The sequence below is a fragment of the Aulostomus chinensis genome, chromosome 21 (assembly GCF_037954235.1).
Source record: "Aulostomus chinensis isolate RoL2024-O1b breed Wild chromosome 21, RoL_Achi_v1.0, whole genome shotgun sequence".
NCBI lineage: Eukaryota > Metazoa > Chordata > Actinopteri > Syngnathiformes > Aulostomidae > Aulostomus > Aulostomus chinensis.
This window is the reverse complement of record NC_141340.1, coordinates 24,748,074-24,770,637: the sequence shown is the minus strand read 5'-3', so window position 1 is coordinate 24,770,637 and position 22,564 is coordinate 24,748,074. Positions and strand designations below refer to the sequence as shown.

General features: G+C 45.1%; 1 protein-coding gene across 2 annotated transcripts in view; it reads right to left on the bottom strand.

Annotated features, from left to right (window-relative positions):
- Positions 1 to 17,308, bottom strand: part of cnn3a (calponin 3, acidic a) — a 39,561-nt gene extending 22,253 nt beyond the window's left edge. The window contains exons 1-4 of one of the 2 annotated variants that reach the window (XM_086191626.1): positions 17,088 to 17,308; positions 15,996 to 16,150; positions 15,320 to 15,442; positions 4,046 to 4,328 (exon numbers count right to left, since the gene is read on the bottom strand). In XM_086191626.1, coding sequence (XP_086047752.1) covers positions 4,098 to 4,328; positions 15,320 to 15,442; positions 15,996 to 16,150; positions 17,088 to 17,283 — 705 coding nt within the window. In that variant the 5' untranslated portion in view covers positions 17,284 to 17,308 and the 3' untranslated portion in view covers positions 4,046 to 4,097. Of the gene's footprint in view, positions 1 to 4,045; positions 4,329 to 15,319; positions 15,443 to 15,995; positions 16,151 to 17,087 lie in introns of those variants that run through there. The other variant, XM_086191622.1, reaches the window with a different exon arrangement.
- Between the last annotated feature and the right edge of the window lie 5,256 nt (positions 17,309 to 22,564).

Sequence of the window (22,564 nt, the reverse complement as noted above, 5' to 3'; positions counted from 1 at the left end):
GTGAGGGTGAGTGAGTGAGTGAGGGCAAGTGAGTAAGGGTGGGTGAGTGAGTGAGGGTGAGAGAGGGCGAGTGAGTGAGGGTGAGTGAGTGAGGGTGAGTGAGTGAGTGAGGGTGAGTCTGTTAGGGCGAGTGAGTGAGGGTGAGTGAGGGTGAGTGAGTGAGGGTGAGTGAGTGAGTGAGGGTGAGTCTGTTAGGGCGAGTGAGTGAGGGTGAGTGAGTGAGTGAGTGAGGGTGAGTGAGTGAGTGAGGGTGAGTCTGTTAGGGTGAGTGAGTGAGTGAGTGAGGGTGAGGGAGTGAGGGTGAGTGAGTGAGTGAGGGCAAGTGAGTAAGGGTGGGTGAGTGAGTGAGGGTGAGAGAGGGCGAGTGAGTGAGGGTGAGTGAGTGTGAGTGAGGGCCAGTGAGTGAGTGAGTGAGTGAGGGCGAGCGAGTGAGTGAGTGAGTGAGTGAGTGAGGGCGGGCAAGTGAGTGAGTGAGTGAGTGAGGGTGAGTGAGTGAGTGAGTGAGGCTGAGTGAGTGAGTGAGTGTGAGTGAGTGTGAGTGAGGCTGAGGGACTGAGGGTGAGTGAGTGAGGCTGAGTGAGTGAGTGAGTGAGTGAGGGCGAGTGAGTGAGTGAGGCTGAGTGAGTGAGTGAGTGAGGGCGAGTGAGTGAGTGAGGCTGAGTGAGTGAGTGAGTGAGTGAGGGCGAGTGAGTGAGTGAGTGAGTGAGTGAGTGAGGCTGAGTGAGTGAGTGAGTGAGTGAGTGTGAGTGAGTGTGAGTGAGGCTGAGGGACTGAGGGTGAGTGAGTGAGGCTGAGTGAGTGAGTGAGTGAGTGAGGGCGAGTGAGTGAGTGAGGCTGAGTGAGTGAGTGAGTGAGGGCGAGTGAGTGAGTGAGGCTGAGTGAGTGAGTGAGTGAGTGAGTGAGGGCGAGTGAGTGAGTGAGTGAGGCTGAGTGAGTGAGTGAGTGAGTGAGGGCGAGTGAGTGAGTGAGGCTGAGTGAGTGAGTGAGTGAGGGCGAGTGAGTGAGTGAGGCTGAGTGAGTGAGTGAGTGAGTGAGGGCGAGTGAGTGAGTGAGGCTGAGTGAGTGAGTGAGGGTGAGGGACTGAGGGTGAGTGAGTGAGGCTGAGTGAGTGAGTGAGGGCGAGGGACTGAGGGTGAGTGAGTGAGGCTGAGTGAGTGAGTGAGTGAGTGAGTGAGGGCGAGGGACTGAGGGTGAGTGAGTGAGGCTGAGTGAGTGAGTGAGGCTGAGTGAGTGAGTGAGGGCGAGGGACTGAGGGTGAGTGAGTGAGGCTGAGTGAGTGAGTGAGTGAGTGAGTGAGGGCGAGTGAGTGAGTGAGGGCGAGTGAGGCTGAGTGAGTGAGTGAGTGAGTGAGTGAGTGAGTGAGTGAGTGAGTGAGGGCGAGGGACTGAGGGTGAGTGAGTGAGGCTGAGTGAGTGAGTGAGTGAGTGAGTGTGAGTGAGTGAGTGAGGCTGAGTGAGTGAGTGAGTGAGTGAGTGAGGCTGAGTGAGTGAGTGAGTGAGTGAGTGAGGCTGAGTGAGTGAGTGAGTGAGTGAGTGAGGCTGAGTGAGTGAGTGAGTGAGTGAGTGATGTGCAGTGGTGGTTTCCTGCATTCACACCGAACCGTCCCTCTGGTCTCATCAGAGCAGCTCCTTGCAGGTGTGCTGTGCTCGGCCTCACGTTCAAAGCCTGGGAAATCTTTTTATAGCCCAAACTGCTTCAAACCTCCTCAACTTCATCCCTGACCTGTCTGGCGCGTTCCTTGGACTTCATGATGCTGTTTGCTCCCCAGTGTCTCTTCACTCACCTCTGCAGCGTCGCAGCACAGCTGGATTTGTACTGAGATCAGATCAGACACAGCTGGACTCCATTTGGTCCTCAGGGCTTCATTTGATGACCCAGCAACCATCGGGCAACTCCTGGAGGCAGTTGGCTGCACTTAGACGGAAGGAGGCCGAATACTTTTGCACGCTGCACTTTTCAGTTTATCAATTTGAAGAAAATATTAAAATCACGTATGATTTTCTTTGCACTCCACCATTGTGTTGGTCTTTCACATAAAATTCCCGTCAAATATGTCTGAGCTTGGGGTCCTAACCTGACTACAGTGGGAAAAGTTCCACAAGCCACTGGAGAGGAAGTTGCTCCTGATGTTCATCCAGTTGTTAATCTCTGATCAAATCAGAGGAGGTGTTGCTGGGGGCATCAGGCCTTCGTGACGAGGTCACGAGATGAAACGCTTGCTGACAGTGATGTCATCACAGTTGGAGGCAGAACCTGAGAGGAATCTCTTATCTGTCACGCTGGATGGGGTCGGCGTCCCTTCATCAGCATTCAGAGAATGCGAACGCTTCCCTGGGTTCCTCGGTTGCCATCAGCGCTGCCTGACGACACAAAACAGCACCGACTGAAAACTCTACCGTCACGCATCTTCTGCATGCATCCGTGCGTGTGTGAGCTGCCACGTTCCTGACACGCACTTTCATACGTGACGGCGGTGGGAGGAAACCAGAGCATCCCAGAGACCCACACAGACCTGCGAGAACATGCAGAGGGTGGAGGGTTCTGACCCCGTGACCCTGCTATCACTCGTGGACACATGGCACCTAGTGATTTTTCACTCTTCTGTTCAGTGATGATGACATCAGTCTTCAGTCAGCTGAGTCTCCTGGGGGAGTGGAGGTCGTCCGGCTCGGGGCTCAACGTCCTGATCCATCCACCTGCGTCACAAGGGTTTGTCGTCAAATGGTTCTCTATTGTGGCTGCTGACCTGGTGAATGGGGATCCTCCTCACAGGTTCCTCAACTTTCCGCGTTCAAAGGGGTTTTCAGGTTCTTTCCCCTCTGTGAATCGAGCGTCCACCCGACAGAGGACCTCCTTCCTGGAACAGACCCTAAAACAGAATGTGTTTTTGGTTCCAAAGTCAAACTGATTTGACCTTGAGATGTAAAACTACTGAGAACATGTTAAGTGAGGACTAATGCCACACCGGAGCTGGGGACGTTAAATCTGAGACGTTCCACAACTGGTCACACATGAAGGTCTCACCCGCAGGACTGAGGCAGCATCTCATCCTCCTAACCCCGAGACAGAAGTTTCCTGGGATGGGGATTTGATACAAGCAAACAAATGCGCCTAAGACTTGCACTCGCAGCTGCTGCGGACACACAGACACACACGTCCTGTCAGGAGAAAGACTGGAGTCACAGAAAGCTCCCCTCTGTCTGAATCTGCAGTTCTCGTGGAGCCGAGCGGAAGTTCTTCACCTCTCCTCACAGAGGACTTGTCATCCCTCCGTTGGGATTTCTCTGTGAAACGCCGTGATGTCATGCTGCAGGCATGCGAGGCTGCGGCGCTCACAGACGTCTCACTTCTCCTTCTGGATGAATCCACGGTCTTTAGCACACAAACTGGATGAACACTAAAGTCAGGCTCAACCATCGTTAATCCGATCATCATGACAGTGAGCATCGAGCTCCAGACTCCTGACCTCTGACCTCTGCTCCAGACCTCCAGCTCCTCTCATCTCCATTTACTTCATGTCCTTCTTTCTGTTTCCTTATAAGGAAATGATGACAAATCTGGATTTGTTCCTCCAAGACGACTACTTGAGACCAGACTTGGTTGTACTTGTCATACATGTCCAGCGCTCTGAGACCAAAACCTGCTCGGTGCCGCTGGCGTCAGGGGTGTGGTCATGGCGCCTTGTCCTGACTGCAGCTGAGGTACCTGGTGGTTGCATACCCTGACCCTGACGTGCAACTTGGATCTCTGCCCTAGACCTACAGTTGGACCTCAACAAAACCGTTGAGTTGACGCTAGGTATCTCAGCTGAGGTCCTTGTGTCTGTGACCCCCCCCCCCCCCACACACACACACTGCCACTACACCCAAAATGCTAACTAGCCACACGAAGGCGTTTATCAGTCCGTAGCAGAGCTCGCGGTTCGCTGCACTGAAGCCATCCCAGCGTAGATAGGAGGAGGAGGAGGCAGACGCAGGAAGCAGCTGATCTTTGGGATCACGTCACACCCTCAGAAATGTCGGATGTCAAAACATACAAGCACATCTGAACAATAAAGAGGAGCATTTATTCAGAAAGGTTCCAACACATTTGTGTGGTTACACGATCCTCCCAAGGAAAATGGACTTGGGGTATCTGTCCCTGAGGCTGGACCACTGCACGAAGAAATAATCCGAGAGGTGGTAGAGGATCTTCCCCGTCAGCGACAGCGTCTCCACACGGCAGATACTTTCTATGTAAACTAGCAAGACCTTCTTCATCCCCAGAATTCCAAGCAGCAGTCCTGCTATGCAAAGGGGAACGCAGGTCCCTGGGCCATTACACAGCACCTGAAACAACACACGGGGGGGGGGGGGGTGGAGGTTCAGCACATTTCCAGGAAGTGACACATCATGTTTTTTTCACAAACAGCAGAAGGCAGAGTTCAGGCTCAGCAGGACACCAGGACTGAGAGCCACAGCGAGGACAGGAGGCAGGTCTCCGCTCACTCCGCCTGGAGAGATCTTCTTTTGGGTGTGAAATCTGATCACAAATGTAAAACTTCAATAATCACAGTTCCAATGCTTCAACCTGGAGGAGGCGCGTCTCTTGATGACATCACCAACGTGCAGAGGTGGAGCACAGCAAGTTTGACTCAAGAGGAGCAAACACAAATGTGAGGCACATGAAGCCAGAGTAGGAGGGAGATCAAGGCCCAGCCGGGTGTGCTGGTGTCACAGCAGATCCCTGAGGGGGTCTCTCAGGAGCGGAGGAGCTGAGAGGACGATGGCAGCGCCGTCAGCTCCTCCTCGACTCTGTTAGCGTCAGCCAAAGGTAGTTTATTAAAGAGAGAAAATGTCACGCGTGTGGCAGCCGTGTTCATGGACATAGATTCATTTTAGGTGGGAGTTTACATGGCGGACCTATGGACCCAGCAGGAGACCCTGACCATCGGAGCGGCTGCTGCTCGGCTCTCCGGGAAATCAGGAAGCTACGTTTGCTCACTGAAAGCATCTCTCTGGCTACGAGTCAAGTGAAGTTTCCCTTCTTCAGCGTTTCTATTTACCGTGTCTCTGCTGCCCAGAACCTTGTATACATGTTCAGTAACTGTTGCTCTTGTCATTTGAAAAACTGCACCAAAGGGAGTTGCACTCCAACTTGTCTGTCCGCTACACAGTGACAGTAAAGGCTCTTGATCTTTGACCTCTGACCTTGAGCAAAGCTACTCCAACAGCTCGTGCTACAAATGCAGAAACAGCCGCTCCTTGCGTTACTCTGACTATTAATAATTGTAGATGATTATAAAAAAAAGCAGGACAAATCAACACTGAATCGATCTCAACTAAAACAATCGGTGAAGCAAAGCATCTCTTGGCTTAATCTTTCATTTCAAGAGGTCAAAGGCCAACAAGGTTGGAGCTGCTGACCTGCAGGACAGGAAATGAGATCCTGGGAGTTGAACAGCTTCAGACTCGTACCACATGTCACGGAGACGAATCGAAAGCAGAGAGAAGTAGTGGTATGACGAAAACCACTCAGTCTGCCGAGTTAAAACAGTGACGTGAGCAGAAACTGAGTGGCAGCAGTGGAAGTGGTCCAGCGGGGGAGGGGCCAGGAGCAGGGAGCAGCCTGGAGGTCCAGGGAGCTTGGGGTTTACAGGAAACCAGACCAAGCAGCTGAGTCTGGAGGAATCATCAGGACTGAGTGACCCGTCGTCACCAAGCCTCAGCTGCTCTCACAGAGCGACCTGGAAGACTCTCGTCACACTGGCCAAATTAAATGGGTCATTGTGCGACGGAGCAGCAGCCTCTCTGACTGCGCGTCCTTCAGAGGCACAGAACCGAGAACGACAAGTCCTTCTGCAGAAACCTCACTGGCGGACACTATGATGTCATTTCCACCCAGAAAACACACATTCTGTCACGAGAGAATTTCTTTGTCACAGTCAAATCAATCACTGCGGGTCTTCGAGCCTCCGGCACCTGATCTCCATCCACAAAGAGAACCTTCCTGACCCGGCTGGACCGCTGCCCGGACCAGGGGTTCTGGGAGGGTTCTGGATGCGGGCATGTTCATGACAAACACAACGGATGTGAATGAAAACAAACTCTAGAAGCTCGTCCGCTGCTGTAGTCACATCACCTAACTGACACTGTCAGAGAGAAGCCGACCTCTGACCTTTCAGTTTCAAGCCCTACGACGGTCACTTGATTCCGTCAACCAGCTGTGTGACCTCTGATCTAATCTGCGCTTTGGTCACAGTGACCTTTGCACCTCCTCTGTCCTGGATGAGAAGGACAAATAGTGACTGACTGCATTGTGACTGCAGTCCACTGATACCTGATAATACTGACAGACACGGGAGCAGCAGGAGCTGGACTGGTGAAGCTTTGCTGCTCGCTGGTGTTTGCAGCGGTCGTGGCGGCATCAGAACCGCTCTCTGGTGACCGGTGTTCAGTCATCGGCCGGACTGCAACATTCCTGGCATGAATGCCCTGGCAACGAGGCCCCCGCTTTGTTTCCAACCAGTCACCTAGAACCAGAAGGTTCTACTGGACGGCCTGCTGACATCCAGAGTGACAGCTCACAGGTCTGGAATGTGCTCGCGCCACTTTCATCTGCTGTCAGCACAGACCAGAGTCTGTTCTTCATCTCAAGTGATAAGAACAAAGGTTTTTACTTCTCCATTAAGACGCAGAACACAGGAGTTCTGTTGTGTCAGATCCAACCCAGACGTAGCAGAGAACCAGCAACTCTGGTTTCATGTTGAAGTCCGACTGGTACCGGCGAATGAGGTGGGCTGATGCTGACGTGGGAGGGGAAGTTGTTGGAGTGATTCCCTTCATCATTCACGTCCCTCATACTGGGCTAAACTGGACCCACTAACATCTGGCTTTCATCCTCAGTGGTGGGTGGGACTGGACTCAACCGGATTTTGACCAACAAAAAGCCCTTCGGGCTGCCGGGGTGCTGGATGGGGCTGACAGCAGAGCGGACCATCTCCTGGCCTGAGGACTGTCATCTTGCCTGTGGACCAACCCCTGGGTTGTCACCTGGCTCGTGGACCGACCTCTGGGCTGTCTCCTGGCTCATGGACTGACCCCTAGACTGTCACTTGGCTCATGGACCGACCCTTGGGCTGTCATTTAGCTTGTGGACTGACCCTTGGGCTGTCACCTGGCTCATGGACTGACCCTTGGGCTGTCACCTGGCTCATGGACTGACCCCTGGCCTGTCACCTGGCTCGTGGACTGACCAATGGAAGTGTCACTTGGCTCGTGGACTGACCCCTGGGCTGTCTCCTGGCTCATGGACTGACCCCTAGACTGTCACTTGGCTCATGGACTGACCCTTGGGCTGTCACCTGGCTCATGGACTGACCCTTGGGCTGTCACCTGGCTCATGGACTGACCCTTGGGCTGTCACCTGGCTCATGGACTGACCCTTGGGCTGTCACCTGGCTCATGGACTGACCCTTGGGCTGTCACCTGGCTCATGGACTGACCCTTGGGCTGTCACCTGGCTCATGGACTGACCCCTGGCCTGTCACCTGGCTCATGGACAGACCAATGGAAGTGTCACTTGGCTCATGGACTGACCAATGGAAGTGTCACTTGGCTCATGGACTGACCAATGGAAGTGTCACTTGGCTTGTGGACTGACCCCTGGACTGTCATTTAGCACGTGGACTGACCCTTGGGCTGTCACCTGGCTCATGGACCTACCCCTGGCCCGTGGGCCATGCCAGGAGGTTTTGTTTCCTCCTGAGCTCCGGTCTCTGTTTCCTGGCAGGACGAGTTAACAACTCCGGGGCAGACTGAAGCCTTTTTAATAAATTAGAAACTTTGCTCACAAACATCCAGTACAAGCAGAGAGACAAAAGTAAAGATGTGACGACCTTTAATCAGAAGACATTAGGATCAAGTTGAACCAACGTCTGTGTGCTGGCTTGATGACATCATCCTGTCATGTCTGCCTTTACGAAATGTCACGGCTGCTTTGTGCTTCCAGTTTCACTCTTTACTCCCTCAGTTTCATCTGAACTCATCACTTCTGTAATGTACAGCACCAGGAAAGCGTATTCATGCCCTCTTATTGCTCATAAAAATCAAATCATGCTCAACAAAATATGGCGTTCTTCACAAAAATGAAGAAAAGCAGATCAGTGGGCTGCCCTCTTAGCCCACTTCTATTTGCGTTAGCTATTGAACCTTTGTCAATTAAATTTAGGACAACCCCCAATATCTTTGGTATCCACAGGTTTGAAACTGAACATAAAATCTCTTTATATGCTGACGACTTACTTTTGTATATTTCTGACCCACTATCATGCATTCCTACTGTTGTCAGTATCCTTAATGACTTCGGGCGTTTCTCTGGTTACAAATTAAACTTGTCCAAGAGTGAATGTTTTCCCATTTATAATTTGGCCCTTCAGTTACCAGCCAATGCATTCCCTTTCCATATATCAAAGTCCGGTTTTAAAAATTTAGGCATACACATCACCCGTGCTTTCTCTGATCTCTATGAAAAGAACCTCAAACCCCTCTTGCTTAAATTAGAAGCTGATTTTAAAAGATGGTCTGGTCTTTATTTATCTCTTCCAGGTAGAGTTAGTTGTATAAAAATGAATGTCTTACCCCGTTTTCTGTACCTGTTTCAGTATCTCCCAATATTTTTGTCTAAATCTTTTTTCCAATCTTTAAATAAATTAATCTCCTCTCTTCTTTGGGAAAATAAAAATGTTAGAATCCGCAGAGAGTTTTTAGAAAGGCCGAGGGATAAGGGTGGCCTGGCACTACCTAATATGAGAAACTACTATTGGGCATCTAATGTTCAAAAAATCATATATTGGTACCAGAGTCCTCAGCTGGATTGGTGTAAGATTGAGACAAACTCCTGCACCTCTACCTCACTTCCTGCTTTGGTCACTGCTGGATTACCACTTTCACCCTCTAAATTCACTTCTAACCCTGTGGTATCTTCTACTCTTAAGATATGGACACAATTCAGACAACATTTCAAACTAAAAGATTTTTCTATATACAGCCCTATTTGTAATAATCACCTTTTCCCTGCTGCCAGAATAGACCACACCTTCACTCTACGGGGGAGGAACGGTCTGAATACATGTGATCGCTTCTATATAGATGGTATTTTTGCCAATTTCACTGACCTCTCTGCCAAATTTCACTTACAAAAATCTGACCTATTCAGATACTTTCAGGTCCGTCATTTTATTCAAAAACAGAGTTCAACGTTTCCTGCTTTTCCAGCAGACTCAGGACTTGAAAAGATTTTGCGTAACCCTATGTATTTTGGGAGGCATATCGCAAACATCGCAAATATAATTACCTCCTCTAGGAAACATCATTAGATGGGCTTACAACTGCATGGTCTGACCAACTTGGCTATGAAATTCCTGAATACTTCTGGGAACGTGCTCAGAAAAGAATTAACGGAACATCATCCTGTGCGCGGCTTAGCCTGATACAATTCAAAGTCTTTCATAGAGTTTACTATACAAAATCTAAACTTTCAAGAATTTACGACGATATTGATGACAGGTGTGAGCGCCGCAATTCTGCTCCAGCAAATATGACCCATATGTTTTGGAACTGCCCTCAGTTAACAAAATGTTGGTCATCTATCTGTAAAAGACTAAATGATGCTTTTAACACTGAAATCAAACCGTCTGCAGATATGGCCATCTTTGGAGTGTTGGTTGATGAGCACATGCTACCCATTAACAAGATGAACGCTTTTGCCTTTGCATCTCTGATAGCCCGTAGAAATACAGTCTTACATTGGAAATCTCCTGAACCACCCAAAGTGTCTGTCTGGCTCGCTGAATTAATGTTTTTCTTGAAATGAGAGAAAATGAAATACTTTACTAGAGGTTCAACGAAACCATTTCACAAGATGTGGGACCCTCTGATTGAGTACTTGAAAGATCTCAAGACCCTTCCATGAACCTATGGAGCCCTGAGATATATATCTGATCTTGCCTCATCATTGACATGTACTTGAACCTGGAATGCCCTCATTGGCTGTCATTAATTTTTTATATTATTATTATTATATTATTATATTATTACTATTACTATTATCATTATTATTATTATTGATTTCCTCTTTGGTTATTTAATTTATGATGGTTTTCATTTCTGTAACTTTGCTATCTACGCTTATGTTTGTTTGTTTGTGCAGCAGTATATGGGTGGGTGGGTTTTGTCTGTTAAAAAGAAAAAAATCTACTTCAAGATATTGTATTTAGATGCATCTTACTTTGTACTTTCTTGAATAAAAATATACTTAAAAAAAAGAAAAAAAAGAAAAGCAGATCAGTGTTTCCCCTATAGGGTATTTGGAGGGCACCCCGCCCCCCCATGGACCCCCCCGCCCTGCCAGCAGGATCCCTCTCCAGAAATTGAAGTAGTAGATTAATATATCTACATATATTATAATTGGAATTCTTATCTAAACGGCTTATAACATCTAATGTGCACAATTTAAGACCAATGTATCGCCATCGTTTCATTGCTTTCATGAAAAATGCATTTCTTCTGAGACGAGCGGGGGTCTCCGCTCGCTCCGCTCTCACAACAGACACACCCACGCGCTGACGTGTCGAGCCCCTAAACATTCGTGGTTCAAAGGCAACGCCCACTGACGTCAAACCGAGGTGTTGTGGTCCGCTCTAGGAGGGACACCGCCACAGGTTGGTGTCGTCAACCGGCTTGTCATCCCTCACGTTTGTGGTCATGGAGCACCCAAGTGTCCCCGAACGTCCGGCATCCCAAATGAAAATATCAGCATTTTTTAGGACAATCCGTGGTGACGCGGGCGCCGCTCACTCTTCGGCGGGTGCTAGCTTGAACGACGGTGTCCCTCCCAGCCCTGAACAACAGCGCTTGCTCATCACCCCCCGATTAATGTCGAGACAAATAAAAACACATGTTCCAGCCCTCCCACAGAGACACGCAGTCACAAACAACGAACTGCTCATTATTTAAAAAAGGTATCTGTATATTGAGTTCTATTAAACAGTTCGCTTGTTGGATAAAGAAACATGTCAGGACAAATCAGCCTTGACTGTTTATTTAGACCCAAATTCTCTGTAATTATGGTCCTTTGGGAAGGGGGTCCTCCAACTACTGCAACGGTGGACCATGCACATTCCGGCAACCTCCCCCTGCCGAAGCGACAAAGCGAAGGGAAACACTGCAGATGCATACAAAGTGATGTCAACTGATATAAAATAGATGGCTGTGGGGTTGGGCCTCCATCGCAGCCCTGAGGGGGAGAGGTCTCAGCCACGCTGGAGCAGCAGGACACGCTTCTTCACGTCAGAATAATCATGCAATCACGTTTTACATTGCAGATTTTTTATTTAATGACATTATTTTGTAGATTGTGTTCTCACTTTGACATTGAAGAGATTTTTTTTCTAAGATTTTGTCAAAAAAGCCAAATATTTTGGGAAAATGATTCAATTTTTAAAGGCAAAAAAAGGGGGAAATTCCAGGAGGTGGAAGGTTTTTTTAATATAAGCGCTGAAGCTAAATACACCGTGTAGTATAATAGGATGGTTTCCTGACACTTTCAGCAGACAGGATGGAAGCTCAGACCTGGCCTTGAGTGACTGTCACCATGGCAACAGTGTCGCGTGTGTGAGTGTACATCTTCAGGAGTGATAGAGGCTGCTGGTGCGCCGCTGACAGAAGCTACGCCAGCGTTTGTGGTTGTGAGTCAGAGATTCACTTGGCGGTACTGTAGTACGCAGCCCCTCGTCTGCACTGGCGCGGCTACTGAGTGTTGTTTAAGGACATTTCCCATCCGTCTGAGGGTGAAGCCTTGACCTAATTACCCTTATTTTTTGGGGGGAGGGGGCTGTCAGGGAAACGGGTGGTAGAACGTGGTGAGAACCTCTATATTTGGACGCGTCTCCTCCAGTGATGTCAGCAGTGGAGGATGTTGTGGGTCCAGTTGAAGGTGAAGGAGATAGAATCTCTCCGTTATCCCTGCTTGAGCCTCTCACTTCCTGCCTCGCATGCTGAGAGGAAGCTCAACGCTCAACTGATACGAGACACAACTGTGGCTCCGGGTGTTCGTACAGCCAGGAGCTCCACACTCCAGCAACCACTCCAGCTGTCCTGGGGAGGCTTCCCCCATCCAGCATGATGCTCGTGTCCTGACTGACATCCCGGTTCTCCTACCAGACAGAATCTCGCTTCTACGTGTAAGACTGAAGAACGCAAAACTGACTTCACCCTGTCAGAATCAGCTATCTTAGCTACCATGGATCAGGCAGGGCAACCAGCAGCACCTGAGGTGGAGGTGTGAATAAACATGGCTTTGGGCGACCAGTCCTGTTAGCATCCTGACAGGGTGGTGTGGACTGGGAGTAAACAGCGGTACAACCGAGTATTACAGTACAACCGAGTATTACAGCGGTACAACCGAGTATTACAGTACAACCGAGTATTACAGCGGTACAACCGAGTATTACAGTACAACCGAGTATTACAGCGGTACAACCGAGTATTACAGCGGTACAACCGAGTATTACAGTACAACCGAGTATTACAGCGGTACAACCGAGTATTACAGTACAACCGAGTATTACAGTACAATCGAGTATTACAGAGGTACAACCGAGTATTACAGCGGTACAACCGAGTATTACAGTACAACCGAGTATTACAGCGGTACAACCGAGTATTACAGCGGTACAACCGAGTATTACAGCGGTACAACCGTGAATTACAGCGGTACAACCGAGTATTACAGCGGTACAACCGAGTATTACAGTACAACCGAGTATTACAGCGGTACAACCGAGTATTACAGTACAACCGAGTATTACAGTACAATCGAGTATTACAGAGGTACAACCGAGTATTACAGAGGTACAACCGAGTATTACAGCGGTACAACCGAGTAGTACAGCGGTACAACCGAGTAGTACAGCGGTACAACCGAGTATTACAGCGGTACAACCGAGTATTACACAAGTACAACCGTGTATTACACCGGTACAACCGAGTATTACACCACAATAACTGCGTATTACACCAGTAAAAGTACGTATTACACTAGCGTAACTGCTTATTACAGCAGTATAACTGAGTATTATATCAGTATAACTGAGTACCTGAGTATTACGCCAGTATAATAGCGTATTACACCAGTGTAACAGAGTATTACACCAGCATAACTATATTCCACCAGTATAACTGCGTACCTGAGTATTACACCAGTATAACTGAGTATATAATTGCCTACATGAGTATTACACCAGTATAACTGATTATTACACCAGTATAACTGTGTATCTGAGTATTACACCAGTATAACTGTGTACCTGAGTATTACACTGGTGTAACTGCATACCTGCTTGTTATACATGTATGGTAACTGTAACTGTGAGTACTATACGTGTATGATAACTGCAACTGAGTATTATAAATGTATGATAACTAAGTAACTGAGATTCATACAGGTATGATAACTGTGTAAGTAAGTAATATATTTGTATGATAACTGTAAGTGTTGTGGGCGGCATGGCTCAGGGGTAGAGTGGCCGTCTAGCAACCGAAGGGTCGCTGGTTCGATCCTCGACCCCGGTGACCATGTCCAAGTGTCCTTGAGCAAGATACTGAACCCATGATTGCTCCTGATGAGCAGGTTGGTGCCTTGCATGGCAGCTCCACCATCAGTGTGTGAGTGTGAGTGTGAATGAGACGACACTGTAAAGAGCTTGGAGTGCTGCTAAGGTAGAAAAGCGCTCTATAAAATTGAGTCCATTTACCATTTACCATATCTGTATCGTAACTGTATAACTGTGAGTACTATACGTGCATTATAACTGTGTGTTCTCTTTGTGTATGACAACTGTGTACTGTAGGTGTATGGTAGCTGTAACTGTGAGTACTATACATGTATGCTAACTAACTGTGAGTACTCTATGTGTTTGGAAACTGATCCATATGTAGTATAGTTTTGATTGCATTTGGCCTGTGCAACTGTGGTACTGATAGTACTACTACCTCTCTCAGGAGAACATCATTGTGCGTGCTGCAGTGACGTTAGGAGGAGTGTGTAGTTGAAGGTACGACCCTCCTGTGTACTTGTACTTTATAATTAGATGCCAAAACAATGTACTTCACATTAGAAAGGCTTTCTTCTTTTCTAAACAGGATGACTTGATTTTGTCAGATTCTGTACAATGTTTTCCTACTGTATCATTTATTAGGTGTTTATGTTAAATGCTGTATTTTTCTGTGGAATGTGACGGCGGGTGGAGCAGCATCTGTCTCTATGGTGTGGCATGTGACGGCGGGTGGAGCAACATCTGTCTCTATGGTGTGGCATGTGACGGCGGGTGGAGCAACATCTGTCTCTATGGTGTGGCATGTGACAGCGGGTGGAGCAACATCTGTCTCTATGGTGTGGCATGTGACAGCGGGTGGAGCAACATCTGTCTCTATGGTGTGGCATGTGACGGCGGGTGGAGCATACATCTGTCTCTATGGTGTGGCATGTGACAGCGGGTGGAGCATACATCTGTCTCTATGGTGTGGCATGTGATGGCGGGTGGAGCAACATCTGTCTCTATGGTGTGGCATGTGACGGCGGGTGGAGCAACATCTGTCTCTATGGTGTGGCATGTGACGGCGGGTGGAGCATACATCTGTCTCTATGGTGTGGCATGTGACGGCAGGTGGAGCATACATCTGTCTCTATGGTGTGGCATGTGACGGCGGGTGGAGCAACATCTGTCTCTATGGTGTGGCATGTGACAGCGGGTGGAGCATACATCTGTCTCTATGGTGTGGCATGTGATGGCGGGTGGAGCAACATCTGTCTCTATGGTGTGGCATGTGACGGCGGGTGGAGCAACATCTGTCTCTATGGTGTGGCATGTGACAGCGGGTGGAGCATACATCTGTCTCTATGGTGTGGCATGTGACGGCAGGTGGAGCATACATCTGTCTCTATGGTGTGGCATGTGACGGCGGGTGGAGCAGCATCTGTCTCTATGGTGTTGCATGTGACGCGGGTGGAGCAACATCTGTCTCTATGGTGTGGCATGTGACGGCGGGTGGAGCAACATCTGTCTCTATGGTGTGGCATGTGACGGTGGGTGGAGCAACATCTGTCTCTATGGTGTGGCATGTGACGGTGGGTGGAGCAACATCTGTCTCGATGGTGCAGACTTCAGATGGAAATTAGCTTCAAGCTAAACTGGTGCACACCTTTCTATTCAGAACAAGGACTACTCACTGTCCTGTCTCAAATAGAGTAAAGAGCAACAAGAGAGCTGCTGATGTCTCACCAGGTCCGGTCTGAGTCTGAAGACCAGGGGGAGGGAGTAGCAGGTGGCATTCAGAGTGCTGAGCACTGAAGAGCTCCAGGACTGGTGCACCTCCCGGCTCCGTGGGATCCGATAGATGGTGAACTAGAAACACAAACACAGCAGAGTCACTTTGTTACTGATCAGGTTGATTTGTTGACACAGAAACCACACGAACCCTGGAGGGGGGTGTGGTCCCGGCCGAGCAGGAACACTCTCTCCAGAGAGAGAGAGAGACCCTCCTCTTTCTTCAAAATTGCATCGTGAGGCTTTTCTCCTTGTTGCTTGGTTTCCCCGCAGCTGTTGTAAACTAATGAATACATGAACAGAGCGAAAGGATAGTAATCCCCATCGATCAGGTGTGTGTGTGTGTGTGTGTGTGTGTGTGGGCGGAGGGGCACTGACTCAGGTCAGGGGAAGGACTTTGATGGTCTGTTGGGGTCCTCTCAGGTCAGTGGTGCTCCAAGCTGTCACTCAAGAGTTCAGAGCACAGATGAAGGTGTTTGTCTTACAATGCAACTGAAAAGCTCTCAAGTGTGTAATTGTACTCTAAATGGGCCTAAAATCTAGTAGATGGATGGAGTAGAGGTGCTGCCCCCTGCTGGCAGGAATGAAGACCACCAGCTCCCCTTCTGGAAGAGTCACTAACTGAGTGTACCTGCTGGGAGTCCGAGCCCGAGTGCTGTTTGGAGCTTTCAAACTTGTAGATCTTCTCCTCGCTCATCTTGTCGGTGTCAGCGATGATGTAGTGTCGTGGCGTATAGGCAGCAGAGAGGCTCGCCAGCAGCCGCAGGATCTCCGTAGTGTGGCCGCCTGAAAACACACACACACACACACACACACACACACACACACACACACAGTTACTGAAGCACACAGATGATGCTGATGTATTATTTCAGTCACAGGTTCCTCAGCTTCTCTTACAGATACCATAATGTTTCTCATGGGTGTTTTAGTTGCTGCCAGTCACAACCCTGACCTGGATCTGGACCTGAACCTGAAGTCCAACAGTGTGAGGAACCTGAGCCTCTCTGGTGCTCTTGTGGTTGAACTGCTGGAGAATCAGCAACCAGAGGACGGATCTACCTGATCTACTGAACTGGTTTCTAGTGACGACTACTCTGACTCCTGCTTACTGTGGGTATTTATGGGAGAAGAGTTGAAGTAGTTGAACTGGAGCAGGTTTGGCACCTTTAGCTTCCTCTGCATAGGTCACCGTAACTACCCATCGAAATTATTGCGTGACTGCTAATCTATTAATCTGTCAACGATTAAACAGGGCTTTTAATGGCAGTCCATCAATGTAAACAGACAACCCTAACCTCGAAACTGGCACCTGCGCAGTGCGGTCGGCAGGTGTAGCCGGCTAGCTACCGGGGGTCCCGGCTAGCTACCGGCGAGTCCCGGCTAGCTACCGGGGGTCCCGGCTAGCTACCGGCGAGTCCCGGCTAGCTACCGGGGGTCCCGGCTAGCTACCGGGGGTCCCGGCTAGCTACCGGCGAGTCCCGGCTAGCTACCGGGGGTCCCGGCTAGCTACCGGGGGGTCCCGGCTAGCTACCGGGGGGTCCCGCTGAGCGTGAGCCGGTTCGCATAGCAGCGAGGAGGCAGGCTGGCGGTACAGCGAACAGTGGTTCTGTTGGACCTCGAGCTGTATATTCGGTCTCAGGTTCTGTGTAGGACTCTACTGGCCCCTTCAGTTCTACGGACCTGGCCTGGCTACGAGCTACGTCATCATCGTTAACGTTACCTGATCCTGCAACGACAAGGACAGCGATGCGACCCTGGAGTCCGGGTTTGTAAGCGGCTCCATTCCTCACGACGACCAACAACCGGAGGACAAACAAACAAAACAACGACAGTAAGACACCGACGACGCCCCCGAGGATGAGCATGGCGGCTACGGGAGCTCCGTGGGGCCAAACCGGAAGCACCTCCCACCACATCTGTTCCGTGTTGCAGGTTTTCACGTGATCCTTGTGGAGTCGAACATCGCAGTCCAACGTGGAGAATTTCATTCAACGGAAAACAGGGCTGTCTTTACATCTGCAAGAAAAGGAGATTTGTCTTTATTTTGAAGACAAGCAAGTCAAAAGGACTTCATCTTCTTTGTACAACTTCTTTTCTGTCAGCTACATTTCATGTTCCTCAGAGGAAATGGTCTGACAGCAAACCAAACTTTAGTTTTCTTACAGGAACTTCATCAGTACAGCACCACCATCAATGGACTTAGAAACCCAGAGGCCTGAAAAAGGAACTTTGTTTTGGGAAGGTTTTCATGTGGTTGCTGTTTTTTTTTTCATCTCTCTCTCTATTTCTGATTGTTGGTCTTCAGTTATGATCTCTTTGTGTTGCTTTACGTTTCTGCGTTGTTGTACCCCAGCAGGTTTACGCTGGAACGAGCTCGACTTGAATGAAACTTAACTGAAATAAAACAAAATGACTGACAAAGAGAACTTCGACCTTCCTGACCCGGCACTGGAACACCAGGAGCTTCTCAGATTTCGGAATTCTTCCTCTTCATATTGGTGAAGGGAGCTTTGCTCCTCAGGTGACTGAGGAACCAGGACTGAGGAACCAGGACTGAAGCACCAGGACTGAGGAACCAGGACTGAAGCACCAGGCCTGAGGATCCTGGACTGAGGAACCAGGACTGAGCCCTCACAGGATCCTGGCTGAGGTGTCTGAGCAGCAAGGAGGCGGGAGAAACTGATGACAGCGTTCATTTCTAATCCTCGGGCTCCTCTTCAGAACCCCGCAGGCTTCATCCAGATTAACAAACACCTGAGGATCTCCAGTGGGAAGCTGACAGCAGGAGGTCCTGCTCCACCCGGCGCCGCCACCTGCTGGACACAAGCTGCACTGCAAGAGTTGTTTTACTCAATACTACCGAATACTGTACTTCTACCCACATTGCAAATACTTTGTTTAACTCAAGGGTAGTGAAATACCTCCCCAGCTGCAGTTTTGCTTCATAATCATATAGATTATTTTACCAGAACCATTTCTAAAGACATGCGAGATCACGTGACTCCTCTGAGGACCCAACAGGTGTCTGCCCAGAACCTGTGTCCGGGGAACCCCGGTGGGACCAAAGGTTCTATCAAATGTTCTATCAAAGTTTACAAACTGTGACGTCAGTAACACTGAGATCTTCTCCTGTGTGGCATCTCAGCACTCAGCCTGACTGTCGTTCATCCGGCAAATACTGAGAAATTAGAGAATAAAACACGTTTAAGAACAATGAAGTGTTTTTTTTCACTCAGCAACTGAATCACAGGTGTGATCACAAGAAAAGGTGAATCATTAAGGACTGAAGCACCTGGACAGGTAAGATCTGGTCTGGGAATGGAAGCTCTGCATTGTCATGGTCATTAGATAATAACCTGATCATGTTAGATCATAATCTGATCATGTTAGATAATAATCTGATCATGGTTGTTAGATAATAATCTGATCATGTTAGATAATAATCTGATCATGTTAGTTAGATAATAATCTGATCATGTTAGATTATAATCTGATCGTGTTAGTTAGATAATCTGATCATGTTAGATTATAATCTGATCATGTTTTTTAGATAATCTGATCATGTTAGATCATAATCTGATCATGTTTTTTAGATGATAATATGATCATGTTAGTTAGATAATAATCTGATCATGTTAGATAATAATCTGATCATGTTTTTTAGATAATAATCTGATCATGTTAGTTAGATAATAATCTGATCATGTTAGTTAGATAATAATCTGATCATGTTAGATCATAAGCTGATCATGGTTGTTAGATAATAATCTGATCATGTTTTTTAGATAATAACCTGATCATGTTAGTTAGATAATAATCTGATCATGTTAGATCATAATCTGATCATGTTAGTTAGATAATAATCTGATCATGTTAGTTAGATAATAATCTGATCATGTTAGATCATAATCTGATCATGTTAGTTAGATAATAATCTGATCATGTTAGATCATAATCTGATCATGTTAGTTAGATAATAATCTGATCATGTTAGATCATAATCTGATCATGTTAGTTAGATAATAATCTGATCATGTTAGTTAGATAATAATCTGATCATGGTTGTTAGATAATAATCTGATCATGTTAGCTAGATAATAATCTGATCATGTTAGATCATAATCTGATCATGTTAGTTCGATAATAATCTGATCATGTTAGTTAGATAATAATCTGATCATGTTAGATCATAATCTGATCATGTTAGTTAGATAATAATCTGATCATGGTTGTTAGATCATAATCTGATCATGTTAGTTAGATAATAATCTGATCATGTTAGTTAGATAATAATCTGATCATGTTAGATCATAATCTGATCATGTTTTTTAGATAATAATCTGATCATGTTAGTTAGATAATAATCTGATCATGTTAGATCATAATCTGATCATGTTTTTAGATAATAATCTGATCATGTTAGATGATAATCTGATCATGTTAGTTAGATAATAATCTGATCATGTTAGATCATAATCTGATCATGTTAGTTAGATAATAATCTGATCATGTTTTTTAGATAATAATCTGATCATGTTAGATCATAATCTGATCATGGTTGTTAGATAATAATCTGATCATGTTAGTTAGATAATAATCTGATCATGGTTGTTAGATAATAATCTGATCATGTTAGTTAGATAATAATCTGATAATGTTAGATCATAATCTGATCATGTTTTTTTAGATAATAATCTGATCATGTTAGATCATAATCTGATCATGTTAGTTAGATAATAATCTGATCATGTTTTTTAGATAATAATCTGATCATGTTAGATCATAATCTGATCATGGTTGTTAGATGATAATCTGATCATGTTAGTTAGATAATAATCTGATCATGTTTTTTAGATAATAATCTGATCATGTTAGATCATAATCTGATCATGGTTGTTAGATAATTATCTGATCATGTTAGTTAGATAATAATCTGATCATGGTTGTTAGATAATAATCTGATCATGTTAGTTAGATAATAATCTGATCATGTTAGATCATAATCTGATCATGTTTTTTAGATAATAATCTGATCATGTTAGTTAGATAATAATCTGATCATGTTAGATCTTAATCTGATCATGTTAGTTAGATAATCATCTGATCATGTTAGATCATAATCTGATCATGTTAGTTAGATAATAATCTGATCATGTTAGTTAGATAATAATCTGATCATGTTAGATCATAATCTGATCATGTTAGTTAGATAATAATCTGATCATGTTAGATCATAATCTGATCATGTTAGTTAGATAATAATCTGATCATGTTAGATCTTAATCTGATCATGTTAGTTAGATAATAATCTGATCATGTTAGATCTTAATCTGATCATGTTAGTTAGATAATAATCTGATCATGTTAGATCATAATCTGATCATGTTAGTTAGATAATAATCTGATCATGTTAGATCATAATCTGATCATGTTAGTTAGATAATAATCTGATCATGTTAGTTAGATAATAATCTGATCATGGTTGTTCGATAATAATCTGATCATGTTAGCTCGATAATAATCTGATCATGTTAGATCATAATCTGATCATGTTAGTTCGATAATAATCTGATCATGTTAGTTAGATAATAATCTGATCATGTTAGATCATAATCTGATCATGTTAGTTAGATAATAATCTGATCATGGTTGTTAGATCATAATCTGATCATGTTAGTTAGATAATAATCTGATCATGTTAGTTAGATAATAATCTGATCATGTTAGATCATAATCTGATCATGTTTTTTAGATAATAATCTGATCATGTTAGTTAGATTATAATCTGATCATGTTAGATCATAATCTGATCATGTTTTTAGATAATAATCTGATCATGTTAGATGATAATCTGATCATGTTAGTTAGATAATAATCTGATCATGTTAGATCATAATCTGATCATGTTAGTTAGATAATAATCTGATCATGTTTTTTAGATAATAATCTGATCATGTTTTTTAGATAATAATCTGATCATGTTTTTTAGATAATAATCTGATCATGTTAGATCATAATCTGATCATGGTTGTTAGATAATAATCTGATCATATTAGTTAGATAATAATCTGATCATGTTAGATCATAATCTGATCATGTTTTTTAGATAATAATCTGATCATGTTAGTTAGATAATAATCTGATCATGTTAGATCATAATCTGATCATGTTTTTTAGATAATAATCTGATCATGTTAGATGATAATCTGATCATGTTAGTTAGATAATAATCTGATCATGTTAGATCATAATCTGATCATGTTAGTTAGATAATAATCTGATCATGTTTTTTAGATAATAATCTGATCATGTTAGATCATAATCTGATCATGGTTGTTAGATAATAATCTGATCATGTTAGTTAGATAATAATCTGATCATGTTTTTTAGATAATAATCTGATCATGTTAGATCATAATCTGATCATGGTTGTTAGATAATAATCTGATCATGTTAGTTAGATAATAATCTGATCATGGTTGTTAGATAATAATCTGATCATGTTAGTTAGATAATAATCTGATCATGTTAGATCATAATCTGATCATGTTTTTTAGATAATAATCTGATCATGTTAGTTAGATAATAATCTGATCATGTTAGATCTTAATTTGATCATGTTAGTTAGATAATCATCTGATCATGTTAGATCATAATCTGATCATGTTAGTTAGATAATAATCTGATCATGTTAGTTAGATAATAATTTGATCATGTTAGATAATAATCTGATCATGTTAGTTAGATAATAATCTGATCATGTTAGATCATAATCTGATCATGGTAGATCTTCATCTGATCATGTTAGTTAGATAATAATCTGATCCTGTTAGATAATAATCTGATCATGTTGGTTAGATAATAATCTGATCATGTTAGATCATAATCTGATCATGTTAGTTAGATAATAATCTGATCATGTTAGATCATAAACTGATCATGGTTGTTAGATAATAATCTGATCATGTTAGTTAGATCATAATCTGATCATGGTAGATCTTAATCTGATCATGTTAGTTAGATAATAATCTGATCATGTTAGATCATAATCTGATCATGTTAGTTAGATAATAATCTGATCATGGTAGATCTTAATCTGATCATGTTAGTTAGATAATAATCTGATCATGTTAGATCTTAATCTGATCATGTTAGTTAGATAATAATCTGATCATGTTAGATCATAATCTGATCATG